Raw genomic sequence first — 16,687 nt, 5'->3', positions numbered from 1 at the left:
TTCACAACACAGTTGACATTTTCAATGATTCTGCCTATTTTCATTGTCTTTGTCTTTTTATTGCTGACCTTCATACCATATCTATTACAACAGCTATTCAATTTATTCAGAGAATCTTGCAGACTTGTAGCGGATTTATTTAGAAGTATAACATCATCCGCATAAAGCAAAGAGCTGACATTAACATCTCCAATTTTGATATCATGTTTATTACCACTTTCCTTCATAATGTGATCCATATAGATAATGAATAACAGAGGGGATAATGTACATCCTCGTCTCACACCAGATTTAACATTAAACCATCTTCCTGTACTTCCTTCAATTCTAACTGCTGACTTATAACTCAAATAAAGACTAAGTATTGCTTGATATAATGCCCCATTGTACCATATAACTGTAGCGTATTGAATAGCTTCTCTCTTAATTAGAAGAAACACACGTATAAACCACAGTGAAAATTATTTAATTGTAAATATTTCATCCTAAGTATCTTAGGACATCATCAGTACAGTATTTAAACAAAAATTAGGAATAACATACAGTTAGGGCACATTATTACAATAGAATCTCATGAAAACGTGCTAAAGTAATACAAAAAAAAAAAAAAAAACCGTTAATTATTTAATACAGTTTTGTATGATAATTTCCCATACTTTAGGAATAGTAAGAACGTCGTTGCGGTTTAGGTTTGGTTTGTGTAGTAGGGCTTCAGAACTTTCTTTGTATAAACGTTCATGTTTAAATAAAGATCTATGTAAAAGTTTAGCCTTTTCCCAATGGATCCTATGGTTTGGATTTTCAATTCCGTGTTGAGAGAGGCCAGATTTCTGCGGTTTAAGAAGACGAATGTGGTCTTGATGTTCCGAGATGCGTTTCTGAACAGACCTACCTGTCTGTCCAAAGTAAGATAATTTGCATGAGCATGGAATCTCATAAACACCAGGTAACATCAAGGGTTAGAATTTGTCCTTAGGAGAAGGTAATAAGTTGTACATTTGGTTGATAGGTTTGTAAGTAGTGGCAAAATTGTATTTCTTCATAATTTTAGAAAGACGTTCTGAGATGCCTTTTAACGTAAGGTATGGGAATCCTATGCACTTCTTCCTGTCTGGTTTGATGTATGCAGAAGTGACTGATGATTTTTTGAGTTGTATTGGGATTATATCCATTTAGGATGGCTGTATTTTTGATAACTTCTAATTCCTGGTTTAAAGATTCTTCAGAGGAGCAGAATTTGTGTGCTCTGTAAACTAGCGATTTAATAATGCCAGATTTCTGAGATGTATGATGAGCAGAAGAACTGTGAATGTAGCGACCTGAGAATGTAGGCTTGCGAAAGACGGAAGTGGCGATGGAACCGTCTGCTTTTCTTTTGATGTGTAAATCCAAAAAAGAGATACCCTGTGGAGATTCTTTTTCTAACGTAAAGTTGATGCAACGATGAAGAAGGTTAATTTTATCTAGAAACAGTTGTAATTCAGGTTCGGGATGATTCCATACTGCAAATACGTCATCGACATATCTTAGCCAAATTTTTGGTTTGGGTTCAAAAGTGAATATTTTTTCCTCAAGGTGTTCTAGAAACAAATTTGCTAGGTTTGGTGATAAAGGAGATCCCATTGCTGTTCCTTCCTCTTGCTTGTAAATTTGACCTTTCCAGGTGAAGTAACCTGATGCAATAACAAACTTGAACAATTCAACTATATCAGATGGAAATTTTTGAGTTAGTAATTCTATTGTTTCTTTATGGGGAATGTTAGTGAAGAGGGAGACAATGTCGAAGCTGATTAACAAGTCAGTTTTTGATAGTTGAATGTCTTTAATTTTTGTGTGAAACTCAGTAGAATTTTTGATTGAAGAGACTGAGTGGCCTATGTGAGGTTGGAGAAGGTTAGATAAGAATCTTGATAACTTGTACGTTGGACAGCCGATACAGTCTACGACAGGTCTAAGTGGAAAATTAGTTTTGTGTAGCTTAGGTAAGCCATAAATTCTAGGAGGTCTTGCATGGTATGTCTTAAGTTTTTTGATTGTTTCTTCATCTAAGGAGGAAGTTTCATTAAGTAGCTTATTTAATTTTCTGAGTTGACGATTCATAGGATCAAAATCCAATTTGGAGTAAGTATTACGATCTCGAAGAAGTAAATTAATTTTTCGGTCATATGAATTGGTATCAAGAACCACAGTGTTCTAGAACATATTCTAGCAAGAGGCCATAAATTTGCGATTTCACCAAAGTTTTTCCCATATTTAGACTTTATACATAATATAGAAAGAAACATCAAGTATCTCTCCAGTATTGAAGCCAACAAACTTCGTTTCGAAGTAGCTAAAGTGATCTACAATGCCAAACCTTCAGAATTAAATATCCCACCATCGGAATTGAAAGCTATTATTTCCTTAAAACACAACAAAAATTTAATCATTACTAGAGCTGATAAAGGAAATACCACTGTGGTTCTTGATACCAATTCATATGACCGAAAAATTAATTTACTTCTTCAATAAAATTAAATAAGCTACTTAATGAAACTTCCTCCTTAGATGAAGAAACAATCAAAAAACTTAAGACATACCATGCAAGACCTCCTAGAATTTATGGCTTACCTAAGCTACACAAAACTAATTTTCCACTTAGACCTGTCGTAGACTGTATCGGCTGTCCAACGTACAAGTTATCAAGATTCTTATCTAACCTTCTCCAACCTCACATAGGCCACTCAGTCTCTTCAACCAAAAATTCTACTGAGTTTCACACAAAAATTAAAGACATTCAACTATCAAAAACTGACTTGTTAATCAGCTTCGACATTGTCTCCCTCTTCACTAACATTCCCCATAAAGAAACAATAGAATTACTAACTCAAAAATTTCCATCTGATATAGTTGAATTGTTCAAGTTTGTTATTGCATCAGGTTACTTCACCTGGAAAGGTCAAATTTACAAGCAAGAGGAAGGAACAGCAATGGGATCTCCTTTATCACCAAACCTAGCAAATTTGTTTCTAGAACACCTTGAGGAAAAAATATTCACTTTTGAACCCAAACCAAAAATTTGGCTAAGATATGTCGATGACGTATTTGCAGTATGGAATCATCCCGAACCTGAATTACAACTGTTTCTAGATAAAATTAACCTTCTTCATCGTTGCATCAACTTTACGTTAGAAAAAGAATCTCCACAGGGTATCTCTTTTTTGGATTTACACATCAAAAGAAAAGCAGACGGTTCCATCGCCACTTCCGTCTTTCGCAAGCCTACATTCTCAGGTCGCTACATTCACAATTCTTCTGCTCATCATCCATCTCAGAAATCTGGCATTATTAAATCACTAGTTTCCAGAGCACACAAATTCTGCTCCTCTGAAGAATCTTTAAACCCAGGAATTAGAAGTTATCAAAAATACAGCCATCTTAAATGGATATAATCCCAAAACAACTCAAAAAATCATCCGTCACTTCTGCATACATCAAACCAGACAGGAAGAAGTGAATAGGATTCCCATACCTTACGTTAAAAGGCATCTCAGAACGTCTTTCTAAAATTATGAAGAAATACAATTTTGCCACTACTTACAAGCCTATCAACCAAATTTACAACTTATTACCTTCTGCTAAGGACAAATTCTCACCTTTGATGTTACCTGGTGTTTATGAGATTCCATGCTCATGCAAATTATCTTACTTTGGACAGACAGGTAGGTCTGTTCAGAAACGCATCTCGGAACATCAAGACCACATTCGTCTTCTTAAACTGCAGAAATCTGGCCTCTCTCAACACAGAATTGAAAATCCAAACCATAGGATCCATTGGGAAAAGGCTAAACTTTTACATAGATCTTTATTTAAACATGAACGTTTATACAAAGAAAGTTCTGAAGCCCTACTACACAGACCAAACCTAAACTGCAACGACGTTTTTACTATTCCTTAAGTATGGGAAATTATCATACAAAACTGTGTTAAATAATTAACTTTTTTTTTTTTTTTTTGTACTACTTTAGCACGTTATGCACGTTTTCATGAGATTCTATTGTAATCATGCGCCCTAACTGTATGTTATTCCTAATTTTTGTTTAAATACTGTACTGATGATGTCCTAAGATACTTAGGATGAAATATTTACAATTAAATAATTTTCACTGTGGTTTATACGTGTGTTTCTTCTAATTATGAATGCACCACAGGTTTCGTTATTTAAAAAAGCTTCTATCTTGGCACCTTGTCATATGCCTTTTCCAAATCCACAAAACTTAAATACAGATCTCTGTTATATTCCCATGCTTTCTCGACTATTTGTCGTAAAGTGACGATCTGATCCTGACAGCCTCTATTTGGCCTGAATCCTGCTTGTTCTTCACCAAGCTTTTCTTCCACAATTCTTCTCAACCATTTCTCAAGTATACTTGCATAGATCTTCCCAGGAACACTCAGTAGGGAAATACCTCTGTAATTCTCACATTCAGTTTTATTTCCCTTTTTATATATGGGTACTATGAGAGCTCTACTCCTATCATCGGGAATTCGTCCCTCTGTCCAGGCTTTCTGACCTATGCAGTGCAGCCACTGTAAGACTCTTATACCACCATACTTCAGCATTTCTGGTCAAATATCATCTGCTCCTGCTGCCTTTCCACATTTCAAGCCTTTGATGGCTTTTTCTACTTCAAGTATGGATATGTATTCCTGAGTGCATGCCTGGTCAGTGTTTTTTTACCACCATGCTGTCATCACTGCTCGTTTCATTTAGCAGTTTTTCAAAGTAATTACTCCATACTTCAAGGATATCTTTTTCTCCCGTTTTCATGTCACATTTATCATCTCTAACTCCTTTTACAGCACTGTTTCCTCCATTCCTAAGCTTATTCAACAACCTCCAGAATATTTTCCCACTTTCTTGATATTTATTTTCTATATTCTTGCCAAAGTCCTCCCATGACTTTTGTTTAGCTAGTTTTACACAGTATTTAGCTTTCTTGCATTTGTCTCTGTATTCTCTAAAAGCACAAGCTGACTTATTTGACAGGAACTTTTGATATGCTTTCTTCTTTTCATTCACTGCCTCTTTAACTTCCTGTGTCCACCAGGGAGTTCTGATTTTTTTATCCTTACAGACAATCTCACTACATGCCCCTCTGGCAGAATCGATCAATGTTTTCTTCAGAGTTTGCCACTGAATCTCCAAGTTTTGATTCCTGTTCTCAAACTCTTTCATTTTTCCTTCAATAATCTTTGTGTATTTTAGTCTACAGTTCACATCTGAGAGCTGCTCAACTTTTATTCGTTTATTAAAAACTTTATTTAAAAAAGTTTATTAAAACTTTCTTACATGTTCTTCTTTTCAATATGAAATTCAATTTTATCTTGCTCAAGACTAAATAGTGATCACTTCCAATTTCAAATCCTCTGTACACTCTGGTGTCCTGCACCAGGGAGAAAACATCACTATCAACAATAACATAGTCAACGAGACTTTTCTTATTCCTTGCCTCTTCTCTCCATGTGAATTTGTGCACATTTTTATGTCGGAACATGGTGTTAGTAATAACCAGTCCATGTCCTGAGCAAAAATCCAACAGATATTTGCCATTATTATTAGCTTTGCTCTTTTCTCCAAATTTTCCCAAAATATTTTTGTATGTCTCACAATCATTTCCTACTCTGCTATTTAGATCCCCAACTAGGACCAACTTTTCCTTTTTCATTGTGTCAGTTGCTTTTTCTAAAGCCTCAAAAATTTCCTCCACTTCTACCTTAGCAGAACCTTCTGTGAGGCCATAGGCACAAATAAGTCTCATTGTCCAGTTCCCCATTCTCATATTTGTCCACATTACTCTACTTGAGACTGACTGCCATTCAAGAAGTTTAGCCTCGTATTTTGTGTTGAATACTATGACTACTCCTTTTCCTTGATTGTCATTGCCTGAATATAACATTTTGTATTTATTGCTCAGAAAGATCTCACCAGTTTTTGTCTTTTTTGGTGGCCATTTAAATGCATTCATTTTATAAATAATGTGAGCAATTATAAATTATAATGAATACCGAGGATTTAATTATAAACGTCAATTTAGTTTTTAACTGAAAAACTTTAGTTTCCCAAAATCCCTATATATATCTTGCACCATGATTTTTTAACTTTAATTTTGGGAAAAAAAGTGCGAGTTATATTCGAGTAAATACAGTCTAAATATAGTCTTAAGTCTGCTGCAAGCTGTGCATGCACTACTAACATTCTTTCCTAGCAACTCCTCAAGCCATGCCACAGCTCTAAGATGCTTCTGAAGTCTGTCATAATTACCAGCTTTATAGTTAAATATAAACCCTTTCTTGATTGAGAAATCCACATGATGAGATAAACCCCCTTGGTTTATCTCTCTCATATATGATAGCTCGTGATTTAATCTTATTTGTATTTGATTATTTTCATATATACTTGTGATAGCTTTTAGGATATTATTTGGTATTTGTCTTTCTTTTAATATGTTAAATAATATGTTTCTTTTAACTTTGTATACAACTTACAATTTGCAAACACTCACACTTACAATGGCCATCCATTAACATGTTCACTGAATACTACCTCAATTTGCAACCCATGGACAACAGTGATACTGTTGCCATCAAGGCATATTGTTTAGATGGGTTTTGATGTAAAACTGGGCAGAGCAAATAGTTAATAAGAATGATGTGAAAATCTTGCAGGATGACTTGTATAGATTAACAGTATGTGGAAAGAAGAATGGTAGTCAGTTGGTATAAAAAGATTATCAGCTATGAACTGCATTGATGGAACTGAAGTGCAAGAAATTACAGAGGCTAGGGATGTGTGTGTGTGTGTGGGGGGGGGGGAATGCTAGTCTGGTTAACGTTCAGAGGCCATATTGTAAAAGTCACTAAAATAACTCATGATTACATGAAGAGCAAACTAAGAAGCAGAGACAACAAGGTCATCATACCTCTTTATAAGGCCTTGATACCACCGCATCTTGACTACTGCAGAGATCTGGTCACCTGGGTTCCTTGGAGATGTGAAAGAGATGGAAAAGATCCACCATCTTGGTCACCCAGATCCAAAGGATCCAGATGACCAAGATGGTGGCAAGTCTATGGGATATGTTCCTTATAAGGACAGATTGAAGATTTGTGGGTTACAGAAATTGATAGATAGGAGGAAAAGGGGGATATGACAGAGACATATAAGTTACTTAAAGGTTGTTATAAGATTGACACAGATAAAATTTTTCAGTACATGATTAGTATGGGAAAAACTAGGGATCATCCTCAAAATTAAGAAAGAGTTTAGTTAGTAAGGGCATGAGGACTAGATTTTTTGGTTGTGATTTGGTGTAGATTTTTTTGGGTGGTGAATGAGTGGAATAGGTTGCTGGAGTCAGCTGTGAGTTCTGTGTCAGTGAAGGAGTTCAAAGTTATGATATATTGTGCAAACAAAGATTAGTATTTGGTTTGTAGAATGTTAATGGACCTCTGTGATGAATCTAGAGACTCTATGGAGGTGTCCACAATAATGATAATAAATTATCATTATTTAAGAAATACTGTTGTTCATGCTATTGTGGGTGAGAAAACTCGCAGGCTTTTGGAATATGATATCTTGCATTGTACAAAGAATACATGCAGCATGGAGCAAGGTGACAGCAGAGTGTATGAACAGTGTTTAGAAGAAGCTTCTGAAAATATATATTCATGCATCCACTGAATGTAACAAAGATTTACAAAGGATTGGTGACAAAATAGTGCTGCTAGCCAGACTGGAGGTTGACAATGAAGATTTAGAGCAGTTGGAAGCTGTAGAACAAGAGCTATCAAATACCTTGCAGAGCTAGATGCACAGAAAAAAGCTGAAGAACAAGAAGAAGAGAAAAAAAGCAGAATAAAGGGGGAAGAGAGAGAGAAAGCAGAACAAGAAGAAACTAAGTTTACAGTGAAAAAAACTGCAGAGGCATTTGCTTCTTAATAAGGCATTTTAGTTGTTTGAAGAAATAGATCCAAACAGAGAGATTAAACAAAGCATCAAACAAAGATTTTCATATTATCCTTCAATGGGGAAAGGACAATCTTGTCATGTTCAATGCCTCATAATACTTGCCTTTCTCTCGCAAAAGAGATCTCAGTTCACCAACCCTTACCCTCAATAACATCATCAAACAAGATCAGATTTCTCTGCCTGGAGTAACATTTACCTCCAGTCTCTGCAAACATGAACACATCATCAATAGCTTCCTCAGCATCCAAGAAACTAGGCATTCTCTTTCATTCAAAAGGATATTTTACACCCAACCTCTAACTATATACAAATCCGCCCATGTATAGAATACTGCTCACGTTTGGGGTTGTGCACCTAAAACTTCCCCTATCCTTGATGCTGTCCAGAGGCAAGCAATTAGGCTCATTGATGATCCCCCTCTTATAGATTGACTTCGACCTCTATCTCACAGATGCAGTGTTTCAGCACTGCATCTATTCTATAAGTACTTCCATGGTTACTTCTCCAGTGAATGGGCAATTATCATTCCTTCACTTTCAGTTGCACCTGTTAATACAAGAGCAGCAGCTGCCCACCATCCATTTATCTTGCAGCTGCAAATGCACTAAACCTGCCTCTCTTTTATTCTGTCCACCACTGCCTTCCTCATGAAGTATTCCCAAACAATTACAACTTGCAGCTCTTCAAAAATAACATCAATAAACTTCTCAGTCCTCATCTGCACCCCACACATAGCATTGATGTGCTTAAAGGTTGTGTATGGGATCAGTATATGTATGTTACATGCAGATTGTGTAATTACACAATTCATGGAATGCACAGCATTTTATACCCTTGTACAGTTCATGAAATGTGCACAATGATTTCTGCTCATTTTGTGAATTGTATAGTAATTCCATGAATTTTGCAGAAATACATATGTGCAATTCATGGAATGTGCCGTTCCCTAGACATTTTGTGAATTATGCAAGAGGGATGTACAATTCGTGAAATGGGCAGGAAACGACACATTTCGTGATTTGTGTGGCTTCATGATTTGCAAATCACACACAGACAAAGAAAACATCTTAGCATTCAGGAATGTTAATTGTTATGGCTCATATAGAGATTTCCAAATTATGACCTTTTCAACTTATAAGGGGATCATCAGAACAGAATGCTGTCATAAATCAAGGACTGACTATTATCAAAAAAAAAGAAATGAGGTCAGATCTTTCTTAAGAGAAATAAGACAGGCTGTGATTTGACAGGCATTGAAATTCAGTATGCTGTCTTTACTCATTAGAGAATGACAAAAAGATCAGTGTTTAAGACAGTGGTTATGGAAAATCATTAAGATTAGCTCATTTGAACATTACACAGTATCTCAAATGAAGAAGAGAAATGGAGTGTACTGCTCTGGGATACTGCAGCAGTGGTTTGAGAAATTTGAAGAGAGGAACTATCCATCATGACACAATTCAATACTCATGTTGATGTTTAGTGAAGAAACACACATCTAGAGATAATAATTAACTAAATTTATTGAGCCAATTAGACTGACCCAATATTAGATTAGCTAAGGCATGTCCATGGGCACAAAGAAATATACTAAGTATATGCATGCAGGCATATCAACAGGAATGCAAACACAGATGGAATTGAAAGGCACAAATTATAGTCCTATCTGGTTCCTCTGTGGGTGCACTGATAAAATCTTGCTGAGCAGGGCAGGGCAAGGCAAGATAGTGGCTTAATTTCTAAATGCGTGTTTTCTCCACTAAACATCAACATGATTGATAATCAGTGTTCAAGCATCCATACCAGATTAATGATATATAGTAAATGACTAGGGAGAAAATTGCAAATGGCAAACCATAAGAGTACAGATAGAAAACCGAGTTTCTCCATGGTTTGTATCCAGAGTGTGTAAGGCTGGCAGGAAACCGGTGTGAAACAGGAGTGGTAAAATACATGTTGGGTGATCACTAACTGAACTCCAAAACTAGTGAAGAATTTGGCTGTTGATGACATCCACTGTTTTCAAGAGAGAGAACTGAGATGAGCACAATGGGATGACAATAGTTTGATGGCTTGCTTTGTACCACTGGGTAGATGATAGACAGCTTGCAGACAATATAGGATTGGTGTCGATTCCAGAGCACAATTGTGATGATGGTGGGGAGGAAGAGTTAACATCTAGACAAGGAGACTTGTTGGTATTATCCATGATATTTTAAGGATTCTTCTGTCTTTCTCATAAAAGATCAGAAGATGTATGCAGTGAGCTATTCTTAGTACAGTGAGAGCTGCTGTGCCTAGGTTGTATATACGTGACTTGGATGATAAGACTGATGCTAGGATGTAAGCCACATCTTTGGGAATGTTACAATGGTACTATTGTAATATCATACGTTGGATCACAAAAATGAGAGCAGATATCTACAGTATATATCGAAAAAGAGTGTTAACAAAAGTCGAGGGTATTTGGGAGGATAGTGAGGATTATCCAGATGGTCAATTTGTGTTTAGATCATACACAACAGAAAATATTTTAGCATCTCTTTCAGCTTGATCAGTGGAATCAGAGAATAGAAGTCAATCTCAGTTGTAAACATTGAAGCCTCCAAGGAAAATGGTGTCCTCATTTCTGTAGGTATATAGTTTGAAGAAATTGAAATATAATTATTAAAGTGGTCAGAGTAGTTATCAGACTTTGAAAGAAGATTTTATGGTTCATATTCTTGATATGGAATGCTGGGTTTGATGAAATGCATATTACAGCTTTTGTGGCAGAAAAAATCAAAGTGTAGTTTCGATTAATGTGGTGGACAGTAGTTGTTCAGGTTGCCATTTGAGCTTCTAAGAGAAATGAGAGGTTGATTTAGTTGCATGTAAGTAGTGCACATCATTTATGTTAAGATGAACTATACATTTCAGAGTATAGAATACATCACATACTTACAGGAAGATGATAACTGAAGTAACACCAAATGAATCTTTCTGATTGTCCATGCCATTGGGTACACATTCACCAGCCTAAGACAGGTGGGCTCATCACTTCCAACATATTTTGCCTAATACCATTTTTGTTCTAATATAATGGATAAAATGATAAGCTTTAATAATAAGCTCTCTAAATAAAAGTATTTGTTTTGTACTTATCCCTTCCTGTTAACAACAAATTATAAAACAATAATACTGTTTTATAAATAAAAAAAACAAAACAAATAAAATAAACACAAGCAAACTATAACTAAAGTGAAATTTATAAACCTAACAAAATTGTATTATTCTGCATTATCTCAAACCTAAACTTGAACTATGATGCTCACAGAATACTGCAATGACAAAAACATGTTTGCAAGTTACCTGTTGTTTTTATCAAAGGACTTAGGTAAATACAAGTAACCCTCAACTTACATGGTACTCGGATTGCAGGATTCCTGTTTTGCATGGTGAAATAAATGCTACAAATCTTTGTTTTACACAGTATGATTTAACATGATACAAATACACAAAAGTGCGCATTGTATTAAAAACTATGCAAGTGTTGTGTGTTTTATACTCATTGGTAGTGTACAACTGTATTATTTATTACAGTAAATTGTTTGAAAATAATATAAGACAACTGTTCAAAAATCACCATATATACTGTACTGTCTTTAATAAAATGTTCTCTAAATAAAAGTATTTGTTTTGTACTTATCCCTTCCTGTTAACAACAAATTATAAACATAGAGAAAAACTCAAAACTTATTTACTTGTAGAATTTTTGTCTAAGTTTCATAGGCATCTTTTAGTACAGAACGACAATCAAACAATAATAGAAAATTCTAAAAAGTGCCACCTTAGCAGCTAATGTAAGCCAACTAAAACAGCCAATTTCTAAACTTGAAAAAAGCACACACACACGTTTATATACGTACATGTATATTAACCATGTGCTAAGGCTTAAATGCTGGGAGAAATGCATGATAAAAGTTTAATGGAGTGAAACAGCACTAAGGAAAGATTAAAAATAGCATTTAATTATTCCAATATTTCATCTAAGTTACAGAGCATCATCAGGAATACAACATGTGACTTGTACCATACACAAAATCAGCACAAAACTAACTGAAAGACATGGACAAAAAACTAGAGTTAGGACTCTAATCTTACATCTGTTGCTGTATTTTCACTGATGTGAAATACAGCCAAATATATTATTATTATTATTATTACTACTGTGCCCTCCATGGAGTCAGCACACTCATTGTGGGAGGTTATTTCAACTGACATATTTATCATACTGAATCTTAAAATCCTTAACACTTCTTGTATAAACAACACATGTTCCATTCACTGACAATTCTCCATGTAAAATCTCCATATTAAACTATACCTGGAATTACAAGATAAATACTTTCCAGAACATCACTAAGAACTCCATTATAACATCTAAAAAATAAGAGAATGAATAAGGATGCATTTCTATATGCAAATATTAACATGTTTCAAGAAACAATCATTCAATATAAAAATATCAGAATCAAATGAATAAAGAATACTATCTCATAAAAACTGAAAATCAGGTAACAAGCACGCACACACACAGGAGTTGCACCAACTCCTGCATGTGTACATGCTACAGGAGTTGGTGCAACTCCTGTAAAAAAGCTCACCATTTCCATCCAAAATTTTTGATATCATCTACATCAACCTCATGGAAGTTTACTTCCTGCACTATGTGCATGAGGATGATATAAACTGATGAGAAATTTGTTTCTTTAATAGTAGAAATTCCATATTCTAAACCATATTATGTTTGTAATACTTGACAATTTCTTCCACATAGAATTAAGACAATGGGTTGAAACTTTTTCCTAGTAATTACTAATATCACCAAGTGCTTTTATTATTTCATTAAAGCACTAACAGTGAGAAATATACTGATGTCTGATGTTTATATTTATGGGAGGAAAAAGTCAGGTTAGAATAGTTATTATTATGCGAAGCCTCCAAGGAGTCCAAAGACTTATCGAGGGAGGGCACCAACTCCACAACTCTCCGTCTCCACCACTCAATCCACCAACCGCTGCTAACCACAACTACCTTCATCACCTACACCAACGCCATTTACTGCCCACTACCATCACTAGTATTTCCATAATCACAAACATCCATGTCCAAGCTGGGATTTGAACCTACAGCCTTTTGGCTGGAGAGCAGATATGCTAACCACTCAGAATCAAGGCCAGCAAAATTTAAAGCTGTGGAGTACAAACACCACTTCCACTGAGCTATTCAGGTTCTTTTAAAAATCCTGATTTCGATTTTCATTTTAACAAGAATCGAATAATAATAAGGTTATGTTCTCAAAGGATTTGTTAAGAAACTAGGTTTAAAAACAAAAATAGAAAACTGAAAATGTAGCACCAATTTACCAACTGTAGATACCAGGAAAATGAAACAAACCATTTTATCATTCTTTCTGAACACTGAGCAAAAATCTTGTAAATTTAATGATTTTTTTCTTTTTTTTACCATTTTGTTTAAGTATATCTTTTTCAACCATTCCCTTTTACTTTTTTTTTTTACTATTTTTCTTTCTTTCTTTTCTGAAAATTCAATATCTTGTATTTTTTTTTTTTTACTTTTCTGAAAATTTTATATTGTATTTCTTCTATTTTAACCATTGCTATCTCTCACATTTTTTTAACCATTGCTATTCTCCAATATTTCTTTTGTTTAACCATTATTCTCTCCTGTAGTTTTTTTTTTTTTTTAATATGGCTATCGCTTGTATTTCTTCTTTTTTTTTATTATTATTATTCTATTATTCTGCATTTCTATGTTTTATGCACATGCCTTCCTTTGGCTCAGACTATAATCTGTCTGTTTTCTGATGAGTCAGATCATTCATATCGTTCTTTCTGCAACGTAACCACCAACTCATGTACCACTGTTGAATGCACAAGTTTGGCACATACTAAATATTCCACTTTGTCCCAAAGGTGTCCATTTGTGAGAATGGGACTGTACATGCCTATAAAGATTTTCTATTTTCTTCAAACCAGGTTGCAATAGCAAAACCCCAACTGAAAAGTTCTGTAGTAGAAGTAAAATAAAGTTTAGATATATGAGAGCCAGTGCAGCTCAGTGGAAGTGGCGTGTGCACCCACAGTGCTAGACCACCCGAAGAATAGTGACTCAAGTTCAATTCTAGTCGCCGATTAGAGGAACTTTTTCTAAGCCTCTTTCCAATGAGTTCCCAAGGTGGTTAATTTATGGCACAGGCAAATGAGTTTTTTCTCCCAGAAACCTAAGTTCTTCACTCCATAAACTCAAGAATATAATTCCTGAAAACCACACTATTTCAGACAGTAAATATAGTGTTAGGATTAGGAACCACAAGATGGTAGCACATCAGTCACCTCTTTTCACCAGATGCAGTGTATAATCAGTGATCTCTCTATCAAGACTATCAGATACATATCGTTTCCTGATACGTATCCGATGGTCTTGAGTCAGCTGTCTCCAATTGATTGCCAGTGGAGAATGAGCTACTCTCTCAGTCTCCAAAAGCCGGACAGGTCTAAAATGGTCTTGCCTATTCCCAATAGGGGAATAAAGAGCCATTAGCAGAACAGAGGTTTAGATATGCAACACTTCTGGATAATTTAATGCTTCTTCATTCTAAACTTAGGGTATCCCACATGTTTCAATAGAGAATACATACTACCTACCAATAATTGTCTGGACACCCCTGTTATTTGAAGTTATGAAATATTCTAGGTTTGTTAATAACATAAAAACTGGTGGTATGCAATACGACATCAACTCAGACTTCGAGAGAAAGAGATGTTCATCATGTCACATTGGTGGCATGCCTGTACATGCCATTGCTGCTCAACTGGAGCATACAAAATCAATGGTTGGCAATGTGATCAACAAATGGACATTCTAGCATCACTAGTGCAGGACAAATTCCACCTGATGTCTGCCGCACATTGGTGGAAAGCCTTCCTCAAAGGGTGCAGGAGGTGATCAAAGCCAAAGGTGGCCATACCTGATATTAGAGTTCACTTGCTGGTATCAATTGTAAATTGCTAAAGTGTCCGGACACTTATTAGTAGATAGTGTATCATCATTTCCTGACATGTATCCAAACCAATATACAGCTTACTCTGACAGTCTAACCAATCCAAGGATTCATTACTCATTTTCTATGAAATGAATATCTTACTTGTAAGGTCTCCAATAAGATAAGTTCTTACATTTTTCTTTGGAAAGACATTTCTAACGGCATTAGTTCTTGATGTTTTCTGGGGCATTTTTATTATATCGTCTTACATATTCCTGAATATTACTAACGCTTACATTTTCTTCTAAGTTTTTCATATTTAATAGTTCTTCCATTGAACCATCTGTATACTGTCCTGATATCTGATACCCGACGTCCAAGTCTTGATTTGCAATACACACGAAACATTTAAAATATTTATTAGTGAAAAACTGATAAGCTAACAGATAAATAAAGTGTTAATGTCCTTTCCGAATATCTATATCTTCAATAATATTCATCAACTGCATCTCCCATTATTGTGGCATATGCCCAAATTTTTGCTATTCGATAGAAGAGTAACGATTCTTTATGAGTATTATATTTTCGTTGAAAAAAAAAAAAATGCCACTAATAAATGTTTCTAGTACCAGCAGCGCAACTGAGATGTTATTACCAGCCCTCTCTTTACTTTTTAGGGCGTTTCCGCCACTTTATCCATATTATAATATTTTCACATATTTATTAATTTCTTTTCGAAATATGTATACCATAATAAAGAGACTTTTTTCCCAATAAGTTTTAAAATACTCACCTGAATGACTGTGTGCGAAATAAGTCGTTCTCAACTTTATCATCTATTCATATTTCAAGAAATTCTAATATTTTCAAAAACGTTAACATCATCATAACACGTTAAGCAATGTTTTTACACGAACATCCACCACTTCGTCACTCAGTGAAATCTTCTATTTGTTGTGTTTCTACGTCACGATTTACAGCAAGTCTCCACAAATGAATTTCCAGAACGAATTATTACGTAAGGTATTCCACAAGTGAGTTCGACAAACAGGTGGCACTTCCATTATCGCTGATTTCGGATGAATGCGTATAACACTACGCCAAAAAATTTTTTAAAAAAATAATTAATTAATTAAATAAAATAAAATTAAAAGGGGGGATAACATATTAATTGAAATAAATGCATCCTGACCAAAAAGAATGCTGACAAATGAGTGATTTCCTTCGTCAACTAGGAAATGACAAATAACAAATGAGTATTTCATTAGGCCATTCTAAACATTTATTTCTCTTCTTAATGATATTAGCTATGCATATTCTGCATATTTATTTCAAGTGCCAAAATAAATAAATAAATAATAAAATAAAATAAAATAAAATAAAATAAATGGGAGGAAATTGTTTGCCACTCTCACACCAGCGAGAAGACATATAGTTCCTCTATGCCTTGAAGAGGGGAAAAGATATGTTAACATATTATTGTTATTATTATTATTATTTAAAACAGGACAGATACTAAGTGTGCTAAAGACCGCCATAAGACCCATAAGACCGCCTAAAGACCCATATACAAACATGGAAAAAGAAATTTAATCAGCAATTACAGACTATCAATAAAATTACGCAGC

General features: G+C 34.8%; 1 protein-coding gene across 1 annotated transcript in view; it reads right to left on the bottom strand.

Annotated features, from left to right (window-relative positions):
- Window positions 1-15,983, bottom strand: part of LOC150092334 (uncharacterized) — a 34,817-nt gene extending 18,834 nt beyond the window's left edge. Inside the window, exons 1-2 of the mRNA XM_090414961.1 lie at window positions 15,853-15,983; window positions 10,956-11,084 (exon numbers count right to left, since the gene is read on the bottom strand). Coding sequence (XP_090271087.1) covers window positions 10,956-11,005 — 50 coding nt within the window. The 5' untranslated portion in view covers window positions 11,006-11,084; window positions 15,853-15,983. The remainder of the gene's footprint in view (window positions 1-10,955; window positions 11,085-15,852) is intronic.
- Between the last annotated feature and the right edge of the window lie 704 nt (window positions 15,984-16,687).

This window comes from Typopeltis vanoorti, chromosome 26, assembly GCF_054136105.1.
Source record: "Typopeltis vanoorti isolate ZY-2024b chromosome 26, IOZ_Tvanoo_1.0, whole genome shotgun sequence".
In the NCBI taxonomy this organism is placed as follows: Eukaryota; Metazoa; Arthropoda; class Arachnida; order Uropygi; family Thelyphonidae; genus Typopeltis; species Typopeltis vanoorti.
Note: the sequence above shows the minus strand (reverse complement) of the source record. Positions and strands in the feature narration are given on the sequence as shown.